Source organism: Dendrobates tinctorius, unplaced genomic scaffold (genome assembly GCF_039654945.1).
Source record: "Dendrobates tinctorius isolate UK_male_01 unplaced genomic scaffold, ASM3965494v1 ptg000162l, whole genome shotgun sequence".
NCBI classification, from domain to species: domain Eukaryota; kingdom Metazoa; phylum Chordata; class Amphibia; order Anura; family Dendrobatidae; genus Dendrobates; species Dendrobates tinctorius.
The window spans coordinates 45519924-45543054 of NW_027361829.1; the positions used below are offsets into that span (position 1 = coordinate 45519924).

Genomic DNA, 23131 nt, shown 5'->3' on the forward strand with positions numbered 1-23131 from the left:
GCCTTTAAATGAAGTACTCCTAGTATTGAGTTACACTCGAGTTCCTCCTGTCCGATGTTCTTATGAACTCTACGTGTACGGCAGACAGCTGTAGCCTGCTTCGGGGACTCCTTGCTACTAAGTCCCGGGTCACTATCCAGTTGCTGTTGTGCCCCCAAGTCTTATGTGGGAATAAAGTGATCACTACTTCTATTCCGGTGTCTGCTGCAGGACCATTACTATCCATACAACCTCGGGGACCGGGCCCGGCCTTGCGCTTAGAACTTCTAGGAAGGGTTCTCTTCTAACCCAAGTCCTCTGTTCTCTTTTACTCCTCACGTTCCGTACTAATCTTTCTTTCTATGGAGAATCAGGCTTTCAGTCTCTGTTGCTCTCTCTTCCTTCAGGTCACTGGGATCTGCTGCAGCACTTCCATCCATCTATGTGTTGTGAGTTCATTTTCCCCTTCATTACTGAGGCCCGAGGAACTCCCTCTTCTGGTAAAGAAAGGTAGTGAGCCTGATTATCAAACACCTGAGGCTGATGATGATGACTGGCTGAGTGGAGTTACTGACTGGATATAAGGCTGCCAACGCCCTTCTGCCCTGCGGGTGATTTCTCTGTGGGATCCTTGGAGACCAGTCTGAATTCCTGCTCCTCTAAAGCTAAGTTTGCTGCTCGGCCTTTTGCATTGGTGCTTTGAATTTGTTTTGCTTTGTTTTTCTGGATTTCTGCCATTCCCTGCTGGGGTGTGCTGAATTCCTTTAGCTCTGTCTTCTGAAAATACCTGAGTGCTGATTTAGTTTTTGAAGCCTAGCTGCTTCAGGGCCTTTTTCATACCAGCTTGTTGGCTTATGTCTTTGATAGGGTTTTGGCAGATTGCAGACAGCAGCCTTCCTGTCCTTTCCTATCTAGGTAGTTTTGGGCCCCGTCTTTGCTCAGTCTATCTTTCTGTCAGTGTTAGTGTTTTAATCTTGCTTCACCGTCATTATATGTTGTGGGCTGCCTATTGCTTTGGGGTCTGCTGTGGGGCAGTTTAGATTTCCCCTTTCTTTCTTTAGGCCTATTTAATTCTCCGGCTGTGATCGAGGGGTCTAGGGCATCGTAGGAACCCCCCACGGTTACTGCTAGTTGTGTTGATAGGTTCAGGGGTCTGCAATCTGATAGTTGCCAACTTCTCTGGTTTTCTGGAGTTAGCTTGTATTTCTGTTTTTGCCTCCTACGGTGACTCATTCATAACAGAATCACCCGCCATACCGCAGATCCTAGGGTACTCAATAGCAGGAAAGAATTGTAAAAAAAAAAGGGTGTGTATATTTTTTATCTCTGAGGCCGTAGGGGGAATTTTTTTTTTCTCTCAATGGAGATAAAGCAATTGTCTGATCGTGTGGAGCAGCTCACTGCGGAAGTGCGGGGAATTTCCGCCTACCTTGCTCATTCACATGCTGCTGAACCAAAGATTCCTACACCTGATGTATTTTTTGGGGATCGGTCTAAATTTTTGAATTTCAAAAATAATTGTAAATTATTTTTTGCCTTGAAGCCTAACTCGCCAGGGAGCTCCGCGCAGCAGGTTAAAATTGTCATCTCTTTGCTGCGTGGCGATCCCCAGGATTGGGCGTTTTCTTTGAAACCAGATGATCCTATTCTGACTAATGTGAACGCATTTTTTCAGGCCTTGGGGTTGCTGTATGATGAACCTAATGCCATTGATCAGGCTGAAAAGACCCGGCTGGCATTGAACCAGGGTCGTGATTCTGCAGAATTGTACTGTCAAAAATTCCGAAAGTGGGCAGTACTTACTACCTGGAATGATAATGCCTTGGCTGCTCTCTTTCGGAAGGGGTTGTCAAAAGCCGTAAAAGATATTATGGTGGGATTTCCTGTTCCCTCTGGTCTTGACGATTCTATGTCATTAGCCATTCAGGTTGATCGGTGTTTGCGCGAACGCAAAGCTGCACGAGAGGTGTTGCCACCTGTTGAACAGGTGTCTGAACCTATGCAATGTGATAGAGTTTTTTCCAGAGAGCAGCGTCAGGAGTTCAGAAGGCGTAATAAGTTGTGTTTTTTCTGTGGAGATGCCTCGCATATTATTTCTGTCTGTCCTAAACGAGAGAAACGCTTTGCACACACGTTTTCTGTTGGTGGTGTTCAACCCAAGTTTCTTCTGGCTATTACTCTGATCTGCTCCCTGTCCACATTTTCCGCCAAGGCTTTTGTGGATTCGGGAGCAGCCCTAAACCTAATGGACTTGGATTTTGCTAAACGTTGTGGATTTCCGATGACACCTCTGCAGACGCCTATCCCTTTGAGGGGGATTGATGCTACTCCTTTGGCTAAAAATAAACCTCAGTTTTGGACCCAGGTGGTAATGCTGGTCGCCCCAGACCATCAAGAAAATTGCAGATTTTTGGTGTTGCATAATCTGCATGATACTATTGTTCTGGGGGTTTCCCTGGTTACAAATTCATAATCCAGTTTTGGATTGGAAATCTGTGTCTGTGGTTAGTTGGGGTTGTCGGTGTGCCTTTAGTGAGGCTCCGGTGTTTTCCATCTCTCCTCAGTCGCATGATGTTCCTGATTATATGGCGGACTTTTATGATGTATTTAGTGAGAATGAGTCTGCGTCTCTGCCTCCTCATAGGAGTTATGACTGTGCAATTGAACTGAGCCCGGGGTGTAAATTTCCCAAGGGTCGGCTCTTCAATTTATCTGTACCCGAGCACGAGGCTATGCGATCCTATATTAAGGAGGCGTTGGAGAAGGGTCATATTAGACCATCCTCGTCACCCTTAGGTGCCGTTTTTTTTTTGTAGCCAAAAAGGATGGATCATTAAGACCTTGTATTGATTATGGTGCCCTCAACAAAATTACTGTTAAATATCAGTATCCGTTACCCCTGATTTCTGATCTATTCTCCAGAGTTAAAGGTGCTTGCTGGTTTACCAAGCTTGACCTCAGGGGGGCGTATAATCTTATTCGCATTAAGCATGGGGATGAATGGAAGACGGCGTTTAATACTCCAGAGGGACATTTTGAGTACCTGGTGATGCCTTTTGGGCTCACTAATGCCCCTTCTGTCTTCCAGTGCTTCATGAACGATATTTTCCGAGATTTTGTCGATACATTTTTGATTATCTATCTGGATGTTATTTTGATCTTCTCCAAGGATTGGGATTCTCATGTGGAACATATTCGGACTGTGTTCCGGATCTTGAGGGAGAATTCCCTGTATGTCAAAGGATCTAAATGCCATTTTGGGGTACAGAGGATTTCTCACTCCTCAACTCTTCCCGCTCTCTGTAATATAAACTAACTCCACCCACCTCCCAGCACGTTTCGTGTTCCAAGCAGGGAGCTGCCGAAAGTGCTTTGCTACACTATTTTGTGGTGTGGGGTGTAGGTGTTGGAGTGTGGTCAGGTGTCTCCACCTTACCTGGATGGTGGTGTACCACACCTCAGGAGGAGGTGCAGTACTTCTGTGGCGACTAAGCCTCAGGGGCGCCACATACCCCCCGTTAAACACAGCACATCCGCGGGCTGCAAGGTAAACACAGTTGACAATACAGGAACATACAAAATTTTTATACTGCATAATAAACATGTCTTATACTAAACTTCCCAATGTGGGAGGCACTGTTTCTTGAACGTTGCAAACTATTTAACTATCTACAGTATATTTAAAGTTATGCTACCTAATTTAAAGTGCTATGGAAGCAAATTCACTATCAGCTTGAGTAACACATTTTCTAGCAACACATTTTTTTTCTTTGTTATCTATCACATTTTCTACTTTCTTAATGAGTGACAACCGTCAACACCTGGTTCGTCACCTGCATACCTTTATTCGATTCTCACATCTTTATTAAAATATTGTAAAACATTCTCTATATTTCTTTCTCAATCGAACCCTATAAAATCTGTCATTAATACTTTTACTACACATTATCACATTCTAGTTTCTTGTTCAAATATACTAGGCATTATCCATAAGTGCAAAGAGTAGACATTGGTCCAGCCATTATGTCTTGAAATGTCCCTATAACGAGGTAGTCCTTGTTCCAAGGTGACTTGCCTATGTAAAACCAAGAGAAAGCACCTAAAGAGATGCAAACTATTTACAATGACAGTTCTGGATCATTCAGCGTCCATGATCTCCTCAGTTCAAGTAATAGAAGAACGCTGCCAATAAAACTGGGCAGAGATCATGAACGCTGAATGGTCCAGAACTGTTATTGTATATAGTTTGCACCTCATTAGGTGCTCTCTCTTGGTTTTACATAGGACCCTCTCTTCTTGAAAGAAGAATTACTTCAGCATAAGGACATTTCCAGACATGTTGGCTGGACCCATGTCTATTATTTGCACTTATTGATAATGGTTAATATATTCTTGAAGCAGAAAGCTAGAAAGTGATAATGCGTAATGACAGACTTTATAGGGTATAGTTGAGAAAGGAATATAGTGAATGTTTTACAAATGTAGAAATTTAGTAAACGGTATACTAAAGAAATTTTGAAGTACAGATGCCTTGAATGTGAATAAAGAATTGAAGTTACAGGTGATGAACCAGACACCAGCGGCTGTCATATCGGAGAGTAAGAGAATGTGAAAAGTAATAGAACAGAAAGAAAATGTGTTGCTAGACAATGTGAATTGATATTGAGTTGCTTCTATAGCACTTTAAATTAGGTAGCATAATTTTGAATCTAGATAGCTAGTTAAAACTGTTTGCAACGTTCCAAGAAACCGTGCCTCCTATATTAGGAGGTTTAGTATAAGAAATGTTTATTCAGCATTACAAAATTTTGTATGTTCCTGTATTGTCAACTTTGTTTGCTTTGCAGCCCGCGGACGTGCTGTGTTTAACGGGGGGATATGTGGCGCCCCTGAGGCTCAGTCGCCACAGAGGTACTGCAGCTCCTCCTGAGGTGTGGTGCCCCACCATCCAGGTAAGTTGGAGGCTCCTGACCATGCTCCAACACTCGCATCCCACACAACACAGTAGTTCAGCAAAGCCACATTGCGGCTCCCTGCTTGGAGAGTAGCAGAGCACCTTTGGTGGCTCCCTGCTTGGAACACTAAACGTGCTGGGAGGCGGGTGGAGTTAGAATACATAAAAGAGCGGGAAGTGTTGTGAGTTCATTCTCTGGTTCACCAGTTGTGAGTTCTCCTTCCAGACTCCCTCTGGTGGTGACGGGAGGTAGTGAGGCTGATTTGATCGGTGGAGATCTGCCACCTGAGAATGAGGATGACGATTGGATCTCAGGAGTCTCAGATTGGATTTAAGACAGCCGATGCCCTATTCAGTTGCTGGTGATTCCTTCTGGCTTGTCAGCTCTTGGTTTTCAGCTCTGTTCCAGTCATCTAAAGCTAAGTTTTTCTGCTAATGTTCACACTTGATTTTGTTGGTCTATTCAGTTTTTTGCGTGGTCAGCCAGCCCCGGCTGGGGGCTGTGCTGAATTTCCACTCTTAGTTATCTGTATTTGCCAATTTGCTTTTTGTCCCTTATTAGATTGGCCTCTTTTTGCTCTGTCTCAGAATATTTCAGAGTGCTGATATAGTGGGAGAAGTCTAGTACCCCCCTAGCCCTGGTGGGCGCCCCAGTATAATACAGCCCAGCATGGTACATAGCCCCTAGAATGGTATAATACAGCCCAGCAAGGTATAATACAGCCCAGCATGGTATATAGCCCCCCCAGGATGGTATAATACAGCCCAGCACGGTATAATACAGCCCAGCATGGGATATAGCCCTCCAGAATGGTGTAATACAGCCCAGCATGGTATATAGCCCCCCCAGCATGGTATGATACAGCCGAGCATGGTATAATACAGCCCAGCATGGTATATAGCCCCCCCAGCATGGTGTTATACAGCCCAGCATGGTATGATACCTCTGAGTATGGTATAATACAGCCCAGCATGGTATATAGCCCCCAGAATGGTGTAATACAGCCCAGCATGGTATATAGCCCCCCCAGGATGGTGTAATACAGCCCAGCATGGTATATAGCACCCTCCAGCATGGTATGATACAGCCGAGCATGGTTTATAGTCCCCCCCAGAGTGGCCTTACAGTCCAGTACTCACACTGATTTTTTTTTTTAAAAAAAACACCACTCCTCACCTTCTCCTCGTGCCCGCGCTGCTGGCTGCTCCTGTCTCCTCCTACTCTGGCACACAGTCAGAGCGCGATGACGTCATCGCGCCCCTGCTGTGTCAGAGGCAGAGCGGGGAATGATGGGAGAGGGAGTGTCAGCTGACGCTCTCTCCTCCATCACTGCCTTCTTCAATGCGGCAGCTGCGGGAGTCGGCGCTGGGGGCAGGCGGGTCCCCCTGCCTCACAGGGGCCCCATAGCGGCTGTGTGATGTGCCGCTGGCTGGGGGCCCCTGGAGGAGCGAAGGTTCTAGGCAGCTGCCTAGTCTGCCTGCTCCTAACGCCAGCCCTGGCTGCGGGTGCCAGGCTATTTAGCTGCCCTGGCTGCTGGCTCCGCTGGCCTGTGTTGCATAACACAAATATAGCCTTGCAAAGCCGACTGCTCTGCACAGCAGCACACATCAGACTGACACTGACATTACACCTGAACCACCTAAACCCTTTCCTGCAGGGCTTTTAACAAAGGAACCTATGGCCTTCAGCCACATGGAAAACCCAGTCAGGAATTAATGGACTGCACGGCTACCATCCTGCAGTCTGTTTCACAACACAACCTCCCAGAGTATTTCTATACATCTGCCTTGGACACTAGCATGTCCAAGGCTAGCACTTAATTTATTTTTAGCCTGCATTTCAGTTACAGCTACGCTCATGACTGCCATGTACTCCTATGGCCTTCATACACCTCCGTGCACATCATGGCGAGAACAAACAGCGACCCCTAACTATGACACAGGTCACTGCCTCACATAAGGTAGACTTTAACTTAGCTATACCTTAACACACAGTGATACATTACTTCAATCCAAATAATATATATTTATTTTTGCTGTAAGATGTAACTTTGCTTTAAGGCATTTATGTCAAATCACACATAAAACTTTTTAATATAAAGATTACAAAAATGATAAAGCAATAAAATGAAATGTCAAGCTCAGCATTTTCGTTGTGCATTTTATTAAATTTCTGGCAAAATATAGAAATTGCACTGTGTCCTGCTTTCTGCCTGATCCCGGATTGTTGAATTATCCAATCAGCATACTCAGATCTTCATCAGTTAGGTCATTCACATGCATGATTTTCTCTAGATATTCCAAGTATCGACCTCTGTCTTGGAGGAACTGAGGAACTCTGGCATTATGAAGAACAGCAAGGTCTTTGAAGTGCTCTATATCTTCATAGGAAACCTTACAAAGAATTAAAGATGTGAAAAAAGTCAGTACGCCAACAAATTAAGTTTTCTGCACGATATGGTCTTAATTACCTTCATTTTAGACTCTTACATATTTCACATTACTTATACTGTATCTCAAACAATGGTATTTTTATATTTTTTAGCTATTTTTTAGATTTTTGTACATGATATAAAAATTGGAAGATTGATTTTTTTTCCCATTCTGCTCTGAGGTATTTCCTGAGTTATATGTTTTCGATTCAGCTGATTTCTGTTGGAAGCATTCAACAAAGCTTGTCAGATACACCTTAACAGTAAGTGTAATGCGTATAAAATGTACCTTTCCCATAGCAGTGAGAAGACGAAAATCTATGGTCTCTCTATGCCTAAGAATTCGTAGAATTCCATCAAGATATACTTGGTCTTTATTGAAACAACCTGTGAATTAGGAGAAAAATCACTGTAAACATTCACAACATTATACTGTTCTCAATAATTACAGAATAAATGAATATTTATGATATCTGTGAAAATTGAATGACAACAGTCAATTCAGCAATTCCTATTTTAAGGTCATATACTATAACAGAAAACTATACATATTGAGCCAATTTTTCTCCCTTAGCCAAGCAATCACTTGAAAGTAAACCACTTCATTAGAAGTATATGGTTATTATTGGTAATGATGAGCGAATGTGCTAGGATAAGGTGTTATCCGATCATGCTCAGGTGCTAACCGCGTGACATTAGCGTGCTCGGATATGTTTGAGTCTTCACGGCTGTTTGACAGCCACAACACATGCAGCAGTGGGGACTCAAACATAATTTTTGAACACTCCGAATACACTCTGTTAGCACACAAGCATGCTTGGATAACTCCTTATCCAAGCACCTGGGCCCCTGAGCAGAGCGGGGGTCCGTTGCCAAGAGTGGGCCCCCCACCTGTCATCGATCGCAGGTTCAGCTGTATCGGCATCACCTTATAAGGCAGCACCCCCACCCTATAGGCAGACTGTAGTATAGGGGATATAGGGAATGGGGGTGCTGCCTTATACTACAGTCTGCCTATAGGGGATTGGGGGTGCTGCCTTATACTACAGTCTGCCTATAGGGGATGGGGGTGCTGCCGTATAATACAGTCTGCCTATAGGGGATGGAGGGTGCTGCCTTATACTACAGTCTGCCTATAGGGGATGGAGGGTGCTGCCTTATACTACAGTCTGCCTATAGGGTGGGGGTGCTGCCTTATACTACAGTCTGCTTGTAGGGGATGGGGGTGCTGCCTTTTACTACAGTTTGCCTATAGGGGATGGGGGATGCCTTATACTACAGTCTGCCTATAGGGATTGGGGGTGTTGCCTTATACTACAGTCTGCCTATAGGGGAAGACCTGTTGAAGTGCAATGTAAGCGCGAAATGATCATCGTCTGTATTTGCTTCATCGTTTTATCTGCCTGCTGTTGGTAATATAATGCCACAATAAAGGACATTTTTTGCATGGGACGGATTGTGCCTATCCGCTTTCTTCTCTATGCTTATACTACAGTCTGCCTAAAGGGGATGGGGGTGCTGCCTTATACTACAGTCTGCCTATAGGGGATTGGGGTTGCTGCCTTACTGTATACTACAGTCTGCCTATAGGGGATGGGGGTGCTGCCTTATATTACAGTCTGCCTATAGGGGATGGAGGGTGCTGCCTTATACTACAGTCTGCCTTTAGGGGATGCGGAGGCTGCTTTTTACTACAGTCTGCCTATAGGGGATGGGGGACTGCCTTATACTACAGTCTGCCTATAGGGGATGAGCGGTGCTGCATTATCCTACAGTCTACCTATAGGGGATGGGGGGCTGACTTATACTACAGTCTGCCTATAGGGGATGGGCTTGCTGCCTTATACTACAGTCTGCCTATAGGGGATGGGCTTGCTGCCTTATACTACAGTCTGCCTATAGGGGATGGGGAGGTTGCCTTATACTACAGTCTGCCTGTAGGGGATGGGGGGATGCCTTATACTACAGTGTGCCTATAGGAGGGGTGCTGCCTTATATTACATTATGCCTACGGGGGGAGTGCTGCCTTATATTACAGTCTGCCTATAGCCATGTTGCTGCCTTACATTGCAGTCTGCTTATGGGGGGCTGCAATATACTATTGAGTCTGCCTATGGGGGGGCTGCATTATACTGTAGCGTCTGCCTATGGGGGCCGCATTATACTATATTGAGGACTATCTAGTGTATTATACTACATGGAGGCCATCTAGGGGGCCATCATACAGTGTGGAGATTACAGTAAGGAGGCCATCATACAATGTGGAGATTACAGTGAGGGGGTCATCATACAGTGTTGGAGCCATCATTGGGGCATACTAAGGGGTCAGTATATATACAGTGAGGGGGCATTATACTGTGTATAGGGGAGCTGTACAGGGGGGCAGACTCAGGACATTATTAAATGTAAAGTGGGCATTTATTGTTATAGGGGAACTCAGGTTACTGTGACTATCAAACAGGGCACACAGAGGGAATTATTACATTCTAGGGGACAATATGTGGGCACTGTTTTCTAGGGCACTTGCACCCGGCATTACTATATTATAGAGGGATGCTTTAGAATTTAGAGGTCACACAGAACCACACAATAGGTGAAGTAATAGGGACACATACAGCAGCAGCGGCTCAGCATTGGGGTATCAGGTGCAGTAATAGGGACACATTCGGCAGCAGCGGCTCAGCATTGGGGTATCAGGTGCAGTAATATTTACACATACGGCAGCAGCAGCTCAGCATTGGGGTATCAGGTGTAGTAATAGGGACACATATGGCAGCAGCGGCTCAGCATTGGGGTATCAGCAGGATGAGGGGTTTGTGCAGGTTGGGGATACATGGTGATGGAGCTGGAATATGAGAAGTGAAACGTGTCTTTATTGTATTCTCTGTAGCCGAGTCCTGGCTGGAGATGTTGTCATTGTCGGTCTGGGCCAGATAGAAAAGACGTGAAAAGTGAAAGATTCCATCAGAAAGAACGTTAGCGGTAAGTCACCAACTATAACTGTGCAGTAATCACGTACTGTATATGTTTTGTAGGACTGGTATTTACCACTGCCCATATGGTGGTAATACCCATGTTGGTCTTTATATAGAGGTTATTTTCAGTAACAGCGCAGTCATCTCCTACATCCACTATTAGGCCGGGGTCACACTAACCGACGCAAAATACGGTCGGTATTTTACATGCGTAATACGGATGAATGATCCCTAAATAGTGCTCTGTATGTCAACCGTAAGCAAGGTGTGGTTGCGTATTTTGCGCATGTCAGCATCCGTATGTAATCCGTATGGCGAGATTTTCTCGCAGTCTTGCAAAATCGACATTTAACGGTTTTGAGGCCTGCAAACTATTTAAATCATTAGCCTGCACCCTATTTATTGGCTCAGGAACAGGTGGCTGCCTCCATTCTGTCCATTTGTGACCTTGCCTTGACTAGGTGTGTTGGTGTTGTATGTGCAACATGGCAGACAGTCTGAGTTTCAACACAACTGAGCAGGTTCTCTTCAACTGACTTTTGTCACGCCGCTTTGGTCAACCATACCCAGTGATAGTGGATCCGCGGAGGAGGAGACGCATGTGGGTCCATCCACTTTTGAGACAACGACTCACAAGAGGTCATTTTCACCGCCTCTATTCTTCTCTGCGGGAGCATCCGGAAAAATTTCACCAATACTGTCGCATGAGCCTTGCAACATTTGATCTACTCTTGGAGACAGTGCGCCCTGGGATAACCTTTCAGGACACAAGGATGCGCAAAGCTATATCTGCAGAGGAGCGACTTCTACTCACATTACGGTATGTACTACACAACCACATTCTCTATGTTCATGATGTGTTGCCCAAAGTATGTTGTTGTGAGTTCATTTTTCCCTTCACCATTGAGGTCTGATGAACTCCCTCCTCTGGTGAAGGAAGGTAGTGAGGCTGATTACCAAACACCTGGGCAGCTAGATGATGACTGGGTGGCTGGAATTGAGGACTGGATATAAGGCTGCCGACGCCCTTCTTCCTGGCTGGTGATTTTCCTGCTGGATTCTTGGAGACCAGTCTGATTCCTGCATCTCAAAGCTAAGTTTTTCTGCTCTGCTTTGTACTCTTCAGTTTTGTTTTTGTTTTGCCTTGTTTTTTGGGAGTTCTGCCATCCCCGGCCGGGGGTGAGCTGAATTCCATTTTTGTCTCTGATCTGTTGATCTTTTGCTCTGTCTTCAGAATATACCTGAGTGCTGATATAGTCTTTTGAAGCCTAGCGACTTCAGGGCCTGTTTTTCCTATCAGTCGGTTGGCTCATTTTGATAGGGTTTTTGCGGATGGCAGACAGCAGCTTTCCTATCCTGTCCTATGTAGTTAGCTTGGGCCCCATCATTTGCTCAACCTATCTTTCTATCTGTGTTAGTGTTTTCATCTTGCTTCACCGTCGTTATATGTTGGGGGCGGCCTATTGCTTTGGGGTCTGCTCTGGGGCAGTTTAGTTTTTCCCCTTTCTGTCTTTAGGCTATATAGTTCTCTGGCTGTGATCGAGGGGTCTAGGGCACCGTAGGAACCCCCCACGGCTACTGCTAGTTGTTGTGGATAGATCCAGGGGTCTGCAATCCGATAGCTGCCAACCTCTCTGGTTTTTCTGGACTTAGCTGGTATTTTGTTTTTTCCTCCTTCGGTGACTCATCATAACAGAATCATCAGCCATACCGCAGATCCTAGGGTACTCAATAGCAGGAGAGAATTGTAAAAAAAAAAAAAAATGTCAGAATTTTTTTTTTTTTTGTGTGCATATTTTTTCCTCTATATCTCTGAGGCCGTAGGGGGATTTTTTCTCTCAATGGAGATGAAGCAATTGTGTGATCGTGTGGAGCAGCTCGCTGCAGAAGTGCGGGGAATTTCCGCCTATCTTGCTCATTCACATGCTGCTGAACCAAAGATTCCCACTCCTGATGTGTTTTTTGGGGATCGGTCTAAATTCTTGAATTTCAAGAATAATTGTAAATTATTTTTTGCCTTGAAGCCTAACTCGTCGGGGAACTCCGCGCAGCAGGTTAAAATTGTCATCTCTTTGCTGCGCGGCGATCCCCAGGATTGGGCGTTTTCTTTGAAACCTGATGATCCTATTCTGAATAATGTGAACGCATTTTTTCAAGCCTTGGGGTTGTTGTATGATGAACCTAATGCTATTGATCAGGCTGAAAAGACCCTGTTGGCATTAAGCCAGGGTGGGATTCGGCAGAGTTGTACTGTCAAAAATTCCAAAAGTCCTTACTACCTGGAATGATGGTGCCTTGGCAGCCCTCTTTCGGAAGGGTTTGTCAGAAACTGTAAAAGATTCTATGGTGGGATTTCCTGTTCCCTCTGGTCTTGACGATTCTATGTCATTAGCCATTCAGGTGGATCGGTGTTTACGTGAACGCAAAACTACACGAGAGATGTTGCCACCTGTTGAACAAATGTCTGAACCTATGCAATGTGATAGAGTTTTGTCTAGGGTGCAACGTCAGGAGTTTAGAAGGCGTAATAAGCTGTGTTTTTTTTGTGGAGATGCCTCGCATATTATTTCTGTCTGCCCTAAACGAGAGAAACGTTGTGCACACACGTTTTCTGTGGGTGGTGTTCAACCTAAGTTTCTTCTGGCAATTACTCTGTTCTGCTCCCTGTCCACATTTTCTGCCAAGGCTTTTGTGGATTCAGGAGCAGCTCTTAACCTGATGGACTTGGATTTTGCTAAACGTTGTGGATTTCCTATGACACCTCTGCGGACGCCTATCTGTCATGATCCAGTGTTGGATCTGGCGGTATTAAAAGCACAAAGTGAACTTTTTTTACTTTGGTTGAGTTCAAAGGTGTTTTGACTGTCCCCGGTGGTGGTTAGCGGTATCGCACCTTAGGTTTAGGTTAATGTTCACTTAATTAGGGATCAGGTGTGACTCCCTATAAAGGTGTGCTTAGGGGGTTCACTCACGTCTGGTGATATTTCTTTCTGAGTTGTTGGAGAGCCTGGTGGAAGGATGGAGCAGGATAGGAGTCCTGCGCAGTCAGCCAGAGAGGATATGTGCCAGCTAATGGTGTCTGCAGGAAGGACTGGCATGGCTTGGTGGAGTCGCAGTTTGTGGTGTCGGCGGGAAGTGCGGGCATGGCTTGGAGGAGTGGCGACTTGGAAGAGAGTTGCACTCAGCATGCTCTACTTGGTTGCTGAGAACTGGACTCGAGCATGCTTGGAGTCTTGGCAGAGGCTGGACTCATCTTGGGACTCTGTGTACTGGACTGCTGCAAGTGGTGATGGACTCTGCTCCCAGGCTGCACGATGGTGACGGATCCAGTTATGTGATGGATCAGGGTGGAGGAGAAGATGCACACAGGTGGTGGGCTCTGTTGCTAGGAGCGCACGCAACAGAGCAAAGATAAGTGGTGATTCCCCTGTATTGTCTCTTTCCTCATGTGTGTTGTTAGTGCAGTGGTGGGATTAGTCTCCGCACCGACCTATTCCCTAGTTAGGGTTTAGGCTCAGGGCGAGCAAGGGCGTTAAGGTACGCGTGCGGCGACAGGTGCGGAGCCTGTTTAGGGAATGTGAGGAGTGTAGGGACACTGGCTCAGGGGAGTGCAGGAGGTTTCCATTTTCCCATTCCCTATCGCAGGGCCCACCATTGTTAAAGTTACCCAGGTTCCCCCCTTATTATTTAAATGCGCCTTACTGGAGGCGGTGTTTCCAGATATTGTATGTATAACGTGTAATACCTAAATTCGCCAGGTGGAGGCGGCGTATCCACCTGCACGTTTTTATTTAAATGCGCCCCACTGGAGGCGGTGTATCCAGGGTCATGTGTGTTATGGGTTCGCCTTGCGGTAACATCTGCGTCCCGACACACGTGATCATGACATTATCACAGGCCATACAGTTTTTTTTTTCTGGTGAGCCTTGGCCATGTGGAGACCTATGGTATTTGCTGCCGGGCCTCACTGAGGTGTGGGGAGCGGCAAGGTGTGTTAGTGCCGCTGCAGCAGCAGTTATCAGGGTCTGGGGCTTCTGCTCAGCTAACCAGAAAATAAAAAAAAAAAAAAAAAAAAATGGCGGCTGCGGTCTGGCTAAAAGCCCCTAGAGTCGCTGCTGGGGAGCGGGACTGGTTCATGCATGCGGGCGCACCCAGGCAGGTGGGAGGAATGGTGCCCCACGGAGCTGCCTGGTATTCCCCGAGGTGAAGGGGTACGCCCCTGTGGTGAGCTGACTGGTGTGATAGTCCGCGGGGTTTACGCCAAATCTTCTATACCATCGAAGAAGCCGCCCCTCCTGGTCGTATGGAGGCGACCAGCGAGTGTATATTTCCTCCATTTCCCGTCCCCTTCTCCTCCTGGTGTGTGCTGCGGGGGAGTAGGGACAAATCTCTACCCTCGCCATTAACCAACCCTGGGAGGCGCAGACCTCATGGTGAAGAGGGTTGGAGGGTGGTAATCCCTTGGTGAATAGCGGGGGTGTGTGTGTGGTGACACAGGGGGACGCCTCTGTGATCAGGTCCTGAATGAGTTCACCAATTTTTTGACAAACGAATGTGTGTAATAAACGTTCAGGTCCGGACCTGTGTGTGAACGAGCGTGTATGTGTGCCACCAAATAACATCTTGTGGAAATGTGTTGTGGAGTCTGATCAGCTCTGAGCAAACCTACACATACATTAACTCGTTCCCCAGGTCGGCGCTGTGGAGATGAGTGGTGCCTCCAAAAGGAACATATATTGCCAATATCAGCGGTGTTTGTCATAAACCTGAAGTGTCAGGGAATGGTGGGGTGAACTCAGGGTCTGGGCATCCCCGCTGTAGGTGTTTCCCTAATGAGGGGTGGTCTTGAGGGTCCAGAGGCCCCTCATTAAGGAGTGGGTACTGTCATGATCCAGTGTTGGATCTGGCGGTATTAAAAGCACAAAGTGAACTTTTTTTACTTTGGTTGAGTTCAAAGGTGTTTTGACTGTCCCCGGTGGTGGTTAGCGGTATCGCACCTTAGGTTTAGGTTAATGTTCACTTAATTAGGGATCAGGTGTGACTCCCTATAAAGGTGTGCTTAGGGGGTTCACTCACGTCTGGTGATATTTCTTTCTGAGTTGTTGGAGAGCCTGGTGGAAGGATGGAGCGGGATAGGAGTCCTGCGCAGTCAGCCAGAGAGGATATGTGCCAGCTAATGGTGTCTGCAGGAAGGACTGGCATGGCTTGGTGGAGTCGCAGTTTGTGGTGTCGGCGGGAAGTGCGGGCATGGCTTGGAGGAGTGGCGACTTGGAAGAGAGTTGCACTCAGCATGCTCTACTTGGTTGCTGAGAACTGGACTCGAGCATGCTTGGAGTCTTGGCAGAGGCTGGACTCATCTTGGGACTCTGTGTACTGGACTGCTGCAAGTGGTGATGGACTCTGCTCCCAGGCTGCACGATGGTGACGGATCCAGTTATGTGATGGATCAGGGTGGAGGAGAAGATGCACACAGGTGGTGGGCTCTGTTGCTAGGAGCGCACGCAACAGAGCAAAGATAAGTGGTGATTCCCCTGTATTGTCTCTTTCCTCATGTGTGTTGTTAGTGCAGTGGTGGGATTAGTCTCCGCACCGACCTATTCCCTAGTGAGGGTTTAGGCTCAGGGCGAGCAAGGGCGTTAAGGTACGCGTGCGGCGACAGGTGCGGAGCCTGTTTAGGGAATGTGAGGAGTGTAGGGACACTGGCTCAGGGGAGTGCAGGAGGTTTCCATTTTCCCATTCCCTATCGCAGGGCCCACCATTGTTAAAGTTACCCAGGTTCCCCCCCTTATTTAAATGCGCCTTACTGGAGGCGGTGTTTCCAGATATTGTATGTATAACGTGTAATACCTAAATTCGCCAGGTGGAGGCGGCGTATCCACCTGCACGTTTTTATTATTTAAATGCACCCCACTGGAGGCGGTGTATCCGGGGTCATGTGTGTTATGGGTTCGCCTTGCGGTAACATCTGCGTCCCGACACACGTGATCATGACACTATCCCTTTGAGGGGTATTGATGCTACTCCTTTGGCGAAGAATAAACCTCAGTTTTGGACCCAGGTGGTAATGCGGGTCGCCCCAGACCATCAAGAAAATTGCAGATTTTTGGTGTTGCATAATTTGCATGATACCATTGTTCTGGGGTTTCCCTGGTTGCAAATCCATAATCCAGTTCTGGATTGGAAATCTGTGTCTGTGGTGAGTTGGGGTTGTCGGTGTGCCCTTAGTGATGCTCCTGTTTTCTCCACCTCTCCCCAGTCGCATGATGTTCCTGACTATTTGGCTGACTTTTATGATGTATTTAGTGAGAATGAGTCTGCGTCTTTGCCTCCTCATAGGAGTTATGACTGTGCAATTGAGCTGAACCCGGGGTGTAAATTCCCCAAGGGTCGGCTTTTCAATTTATCTGTACCCGAGCACGAGGCTATGCGATCCTATATTAAGGAGGCATTGGAGAAGGGTCATATTAGACCATCCTCTTCACCCTTAGGTGCTGGGTTTTTTTTCGTGGCTAAAAAGGATGGTTCATTAAGGCCTTGTATTGACTATCGTGCCCTCAACAAAATTACTGTTAAATATCAGTATCCGTTACCCCTGATTTCTGATCTATTCTCCAGAGTTAAAGGTGCTTGCTTTTTTACCAAGCTTGACCTCTGGGGGGCGTATAATCTTATTCGCATTAAGCATGGGGATGAATGGAAGACGGCGTTTAATACTCCGGAGGGACATTTTGAGTACCTGGTGATGCCTTTTGGGCTCACTAATGCCCCTTCTGTCTTCCAGTGATTCATGAACGATATATTCCGAGACTTTGTGGATAAATTTTTGATTATCTATCTGGATGATATTTTGATCTTCTCCAAGAATTGGGACTCTCATGTGGAACATGTTCGGACTGTGTTCCGGATTTTGAGGGAGAATTCCCTGTATGTCAAGGGATCGAAATGCCTTTTTGGGGTACAGAGGATTTCATTTTTGGGATTTATTTTGTCTCCGTCAACTATTGAAATGGACCCGGCCAAGGTACAGGCCATTTATGATTGGGTTCAGCCCACTTCTTTGAAGGCCTTCTAGAAGTTTTTGGGTTTTGCTAATTTTTATCGGAAATTTATAGCTAATTTTTCTGGTATTGCCAAGCCATTGACGGATTTGACTAGGAAGGGTGCTGATGTGCTGAATTGGTCTCCAGAGGCTGTTTCTTCCTTTCAGGAGCTGAAGCGAAGATTCACTTCTGCTCTGGTTTTGCGGCAACCTGATGTCTCACTCCCGTTTCAGGTGGAGGTGGACGCTTCTGAGATTGGTGCAGGAGCGGTGTTGTCCCAAAAAGATCCTGTGACATCTAAAATGAATCCTTGTGCTTTCTTTTCCTGAAAGTTCTCCCCATCCGAACGTAACTATGATGTGGGGAATCGGGAACTGTTGGCCATGAAATGGGCATTTGAGGAGTGGAGACATTGGTTGGAGGGAGCCAAACACCAAGTCGTGGTCCTTACTGACCACAAGAATTTGATTTACCTGGAGTCGGCCAAGCGCTTGAATCCTAGACAGGCTAGGTGGGCCTTGTTTTTCACACGTTTTGATTTTGTGGTCTCTTTTCTTCCGGGCACTAAATGTCAAGGCAGATGCCCTCTCTAGGAGTTTCCTTGCTTATTCTCCTGTTGTGACTAAGCCTGCTACCATCTTAGGCGAGGGGGTAGTTCTTTCTGCCATCTCGCCCGATTTGAGACTTGCTCTGGAAGAGTTTCAGGAGGACAAACCTGAGCGTTGTCCCAGTGGAAAGTTGTATGTTCCTGACCAGTGGAGGAAGAGTGATGTCTGAAGTTCATTGCTCTGCATTGGCTGGTCATCCAGGTATTTTTGGTACTAGAGATCTGGTGAGTCGGTCTTTTTGGTGGCCCTCCTTGTCTCATGATGTCAGGAATTTTGTGCAGTCCTGTGGGACTTTGCCACCGGTCTAAACCTTGTTCTCACTCTAGTGGCTTGTTGATTCCTTTGCCGGTGCCCAGGAGGCCATGGACCCATATTTCAATGGATTTTATCTCTGATATGCCTGTCTCTCAGAGAATGACTGTTATTTGGGTGATTTGTGATAGATTCTCTAAGATGGTCCGTCTTGTACCACTCCCTAAGTTGCCATCTTCCTCTGAGTTGGTGCCCTTGTTTTTGCAACAGGTGGTTCGCTTGCACGGGATTCCTGAGAACATTGTATCTGACAGAGGAGTTCAGTTTGTGTCTAGATTTTGGAGGACTTTCTGTTCCAAGCTGGGAATTCAGTTGTCCTTCTCCTCTGCGTTTCACCCTCAGACCAATGGGCAGACGGAGAGAACAAACCAGACTTTGGAGTCGTATTTGAGATGTTTTATTTCTGCCGATCAGGATGATTGGGTTTCATTTTTGCCCTTGGCCGAATTTGCTTTAAATAATAGAGCTAGTTCTGCCACTTTGATGTCACCTTTTTTTTGTAACTTTGGTTTTCACCCTCGATTTTCTTCAGGGCAGATGGAGCCTTCTGCCTGCCCAGGTGTTGACACTGTGGTGGAGAGAATGCACCAGATCTGGGACCAAGTAGTGGATAAGTTGTCTCTCTCCCAGGAAAAGCCCCATCGGTTTTCCAACCGGCGTAGGACCGTTGTTCCCCAGTTTAAGGTGGGTGATATGGTTTGGTTGTCATAAAAAAATATCGCTATGAAGGTGGCTTCTCCTAAGTTTAAGCCTAGATTTATTGGACCTTACAAGATTTTGGAGATTATTAATCCGGTCTCTTTTCGGTTGGCTCTTCCTGTCACATTTAAAATTCATAATGTGTTTCATAAGTCCTTGTTGAAGAGGTTTGTTGAACCAGTAGTTCCTGTGGTGGCACCTCCTGACCCTATATTGGTTGAAGGTAACATGGAATATGAGGTAGAGAAGATACTGGATTCCCGTCTGGCTAGACGGAGACTCCAGTATTTGGTTAAGTGGAATGGTTATGGTCAGGAGGATAATTCCTGGGTCTCTGCCTCTGATATTCATGCTGAAAGATTGGTGCGTGCCTTTCATCGGGCTCACCCGGATCGCCCTGGTGGCATGGATGAGGGTTCGGTGACCCCTCCTCAAGGGGGAGGTACTGTTGTGAGTTCATTTTTCCCTTCACCATTGAGGTCTGATGAACTCCCTCCTCTGGTGAAGGAAGGTAGTGAGGCTGATTACCAAACACCTGGGCAGCTAGATGATGACTGGGTGGCTGGAATTGAGGACTGGATATAAGGCTGCTGACGCCCTTCTTCCTGGCTGGTGATTTTCCTGCTGGATTCTTGGAGACCAGTCTGATTCCTGCATCTCAAAGCTAAGTTTTTCTGCTCTGCTTTGTACTCTTCAGTTTTGTTTTTGTTTTGCCTTGTTTTTTGGGAGTTCTGCCATCCCCGGCCGGGGGTGAGCTGAATTCCATTTTTGTCTCTGATCTGTTGATCTTTTGCTCTGTCTTCAGAATATACCTGAGTGCTGATAGTCTTTTGAAGCCTAGCGACTTCAGGGCCTGTTTTTCCTATCAGTCGGTTGGCTCATTTTGATAGGGTTTTTGCAGATGGCAGACAGCAGCTTTCCTATCCTGTCCTATGTAGTTAGCTTGGGCCCCATCATTTGCTCAACCTATCTTTCTATCTGTGTTAGTGTTTTCATCTTGCTTCACCGTCATTATATGTTGGGGGCTGCCTATTGCTTTGGGGTCTGCTCTGGGGCAGTTTAGTTTTTCCCCTTTCTGTCTTTAGGCTATATAGTTCTCCGGCTGTGATCGAGGGGTCTAGGGCACCGTAGGAACCCCCCACGGCTACTGCTAGTTGTTGTGGTTAGGTCCAGGGGTCTGCAATCCGATAGCTGCCAACCTCTCTGGTTTTTCTGGACTTAGCTGGTATTTTGTTTTTTCCTCCTTCGGTGACTCATCTTAACAGTATGTATTCTTTGCTTCTTGGCCTAAGTTTAATGCCCTCATCTTATTCCAGATATGTTTAAACTTGCAGACCAGAATATTATGTGTAATATGTACTGAATATCACTTAGTCATTGTGCGACCAAATATATGTGTGTTAGCAGATCTGAATCACTAGCAAGTTTGGTATGTATGTACCTGGTCTTTTGTTAATTTGTGCATTCTAAAATGTTCCATTTTTGTTGTTCTTCAGCTTCCTGTCCACTGGCCTGTCTTATGCCGCCATCCAACATGAATTTCTCATTGGAAGATCTACCATTTCTGGCATAGTCAGGACGACATGTAGTGAAATATGGTCAAGACTACATCAGCGCGTCATGCCCGAGCCCAGGATGGAAGATTGGTTGAGGATATCAAGAGACTTTGAGGAGGAATGTCAGTTTCCTAATTGTATTGGGGCCCTTGATGGCAAACATATCCATGTGCGTAAGCCGCCGAACTCTGGCTCCCAATTCTTCAATTATAAACAATACTTTTCTGTTGTATTGTTGGCTCTGGCCGACCCTCAATACAAGTTTATAATTGTTGACATTGGGGCCTATGGAAGGACGGGAGACTCTAGAGTCTTCAATACTTCTATTATGGGTTGGCGGCTACGCACCAACCAGTTGGATCTACCACCACCACGCCAGCTACCAGGCTCCACTCAAGAATCAGTCCCTTATGTCCTTGTGGCAGATGAGGCGTTTCAGTTAACGCGCAATGTCATGAGGCCATATCCCCGCCGCAACCTGGACCACCAGCGCAGAATTTTTAACTTGCGCCTATCACGTGCTCGGCGACTGTTGGAGTGTTCCTTTGGCATTCTTTGTGCCAAATGGCAGGTACTCCAGTCTGCCATTCAGCTGAGTGAACAAAATGTTAATGAAGTTGTTAAAGCCTGTGTGGTTCTTTATAACTTCACCAGGATACATGATTGTTCCTCCTCTGCTGGTGTTGTGCGTGGGTGGGACAATGTGCGTAGGGCGAGACCACCTATCAACCCTCAACATAGACCGCTCTCTGGGCTCAAAGTGCATGATATTTTCACAAATTACTTTATGTCACCGGAGACGGAAACTTCTTGGCAAGAGCATGTTGTGTCTATGTTATAATTTTTTGGTTTATGTCTGTCTAAATATATATATTTAAACCCCTTATGATTCTATGACTGTTTAATTGCATTAGTAAGCGTATGTTAGTATGCTGACACCTTTTTTTAGAATTGGGACAGAGACGTAAAATGTAGTAGACAAATATTTACTTTTGCCTTTTTTTTTTTTTTTCAAGAAAAACATATTATTGCCATATGATAAATGTGGCAATGGGCCAAATTGGCCTTTGTGCAGATGTGAACATTGGGTACAAATAACATTTTGTGACATACAAAACAACCACAAAACCATTAGGCAATACCAAAATGGCAACATTATAAATTTTGGTAGGTTGGGGGAGGAGAAGGCGGAAGACCATCCTGTGTTTGCTGCTGGCTACTTTGCCCAACTTGGCCATCTCCCTGTGTGGGGGTGGGTCGCACCATCCCAGGGCTGTGGGGTACTCGGTACCGGGCCGGTGTCAAGGGGATGTGCTGCGGTGGCAGTGACCCAGTCCGTGGCCCTGGGCGCCCAATATCAATGGTGGTTTGTGATGTAGTTTATATGGATAGTTCGTGACGCCACCTGTGGTGTTTGGCAAGTAAGATGTTAAGCCAACGCTGCGTGCAGATCCACTGGGACTGATGATGTGGTGCAGCAAAGATGGTGTAGCTCCCCACAGGTGGAGCTGTAGTCCCAGGGAAGTGTAGATGTGGGATTAGCGGAGAGGCACGGGCAATGTGGATGCTGATACCCAGATGTAGCGGCGCTGATCTGAGAAGAACGGAGGACGCCAGAGCTTGCAGTTTCAAATCTTTACTCACAGTTCGTAGTGCACACAGGTGCCTGCTTCAGTACCGTGTCCTCCGGGGCAGAGACTCAGCCAACCTCCAGGCAAGATAGGGCTATACCCGCCAACACTCCGCCAACATGTGCCTTTCTGAACGACTCCGCCAATGCGCCTTTAATGGTGAAGCACTCCAGTACTTACTTACCCTGGAATGCCTCTTTCTAGATGTTCCTAGAACTCTGTCTTTCTCTCTCTTATGGAAATGAAGGTTACAGTTCTACGTCTCTCTCCTTCTCTCTTTCTCTCTCTCTCCTTTCCCATGCCAGCTGGCTCAGGTCACTGAGGCAGCTGCAGCACTCCTTCCTCCATCCCTTCTTCCAGGGATTCTCACTCCTGTCTGAGTGACTTCTTTCTCTCCTCCTTCTGTCAGACTCCTCTGACTGCCTGACCTCCCGGTCTCCACTAACTGACTAACTAACTTGCTTCCTGACTTTCCCCTTCTTTTTATACCTAACTCCACCCACCTCCCAGCACATCTCGTGTTACGAAGCAAGGATCCATGAAAGGTGCTCTGCTACCCACTAAGCATTGAGCTGCAATCTGGTCCTCTGCTGAACTATCCTGTGTGTGGGATGCAGGTGTTGGAGTGTGGCAAGGAATTCCCACCTTACCTGGATGGTGGGGCACTACACCTTAGGAGAAGGTGTAGTACCTCTGTGGCGACTGAGCCTCATGGGCGCCACATACCCCCCGTTAAACACAGCACATCCGCGGGCTGCAAGGTAAACAAAGTAGACAGCAAAGAAACATACAAAAATGTTGTAATGCATAACTAACTTTTGTTATACTATACTTCCTAGTATAGGAGGTACTCATCTTGAACTTTACCAACAATCCTATCTAAAATTCTAAGTTACAACAGTGCAAATCTTTCTTAATTCTAATTGCAATTCTTACTTTCAAAGT

At 46.3% G+C, this 23131-nt stretch overlaps 1 protein-coding gene across 5 annotated transcripts in view; it reads right to left on the reverse strand.

Annotated features, from left to right (window-relative positions):
- Positions 1-6939: 6939 nt before the first annotated feature.
- The window catches only part of MATCAP2 (microtubule associated tyrosine carboxypeptidase 2), a 138855-nt gene continuing 122663 nt past the window's right edge, over positions 6940-23131 (reverse strand). For all 5 annotated transcript variants that reach the window (XM_073549994.1, XM_073549995.1, XM_073549993.1 and 2 more), the window contains 2 exons: positions 7655-7752; positions 6940-7327 (listed from right to left, as the gene is read on the reverse strand). In XM_073549994.1, the coding sequence (XP_073406095.1) occupies positions 7166-7327; positions 7655-7752 (260 nt within the window). In that variant the 3' untranslated portion in view covers positions 6940-7165. The remainder of the gene's footprint in view (positions 7328-7654; positions 7753-23131) is intronic.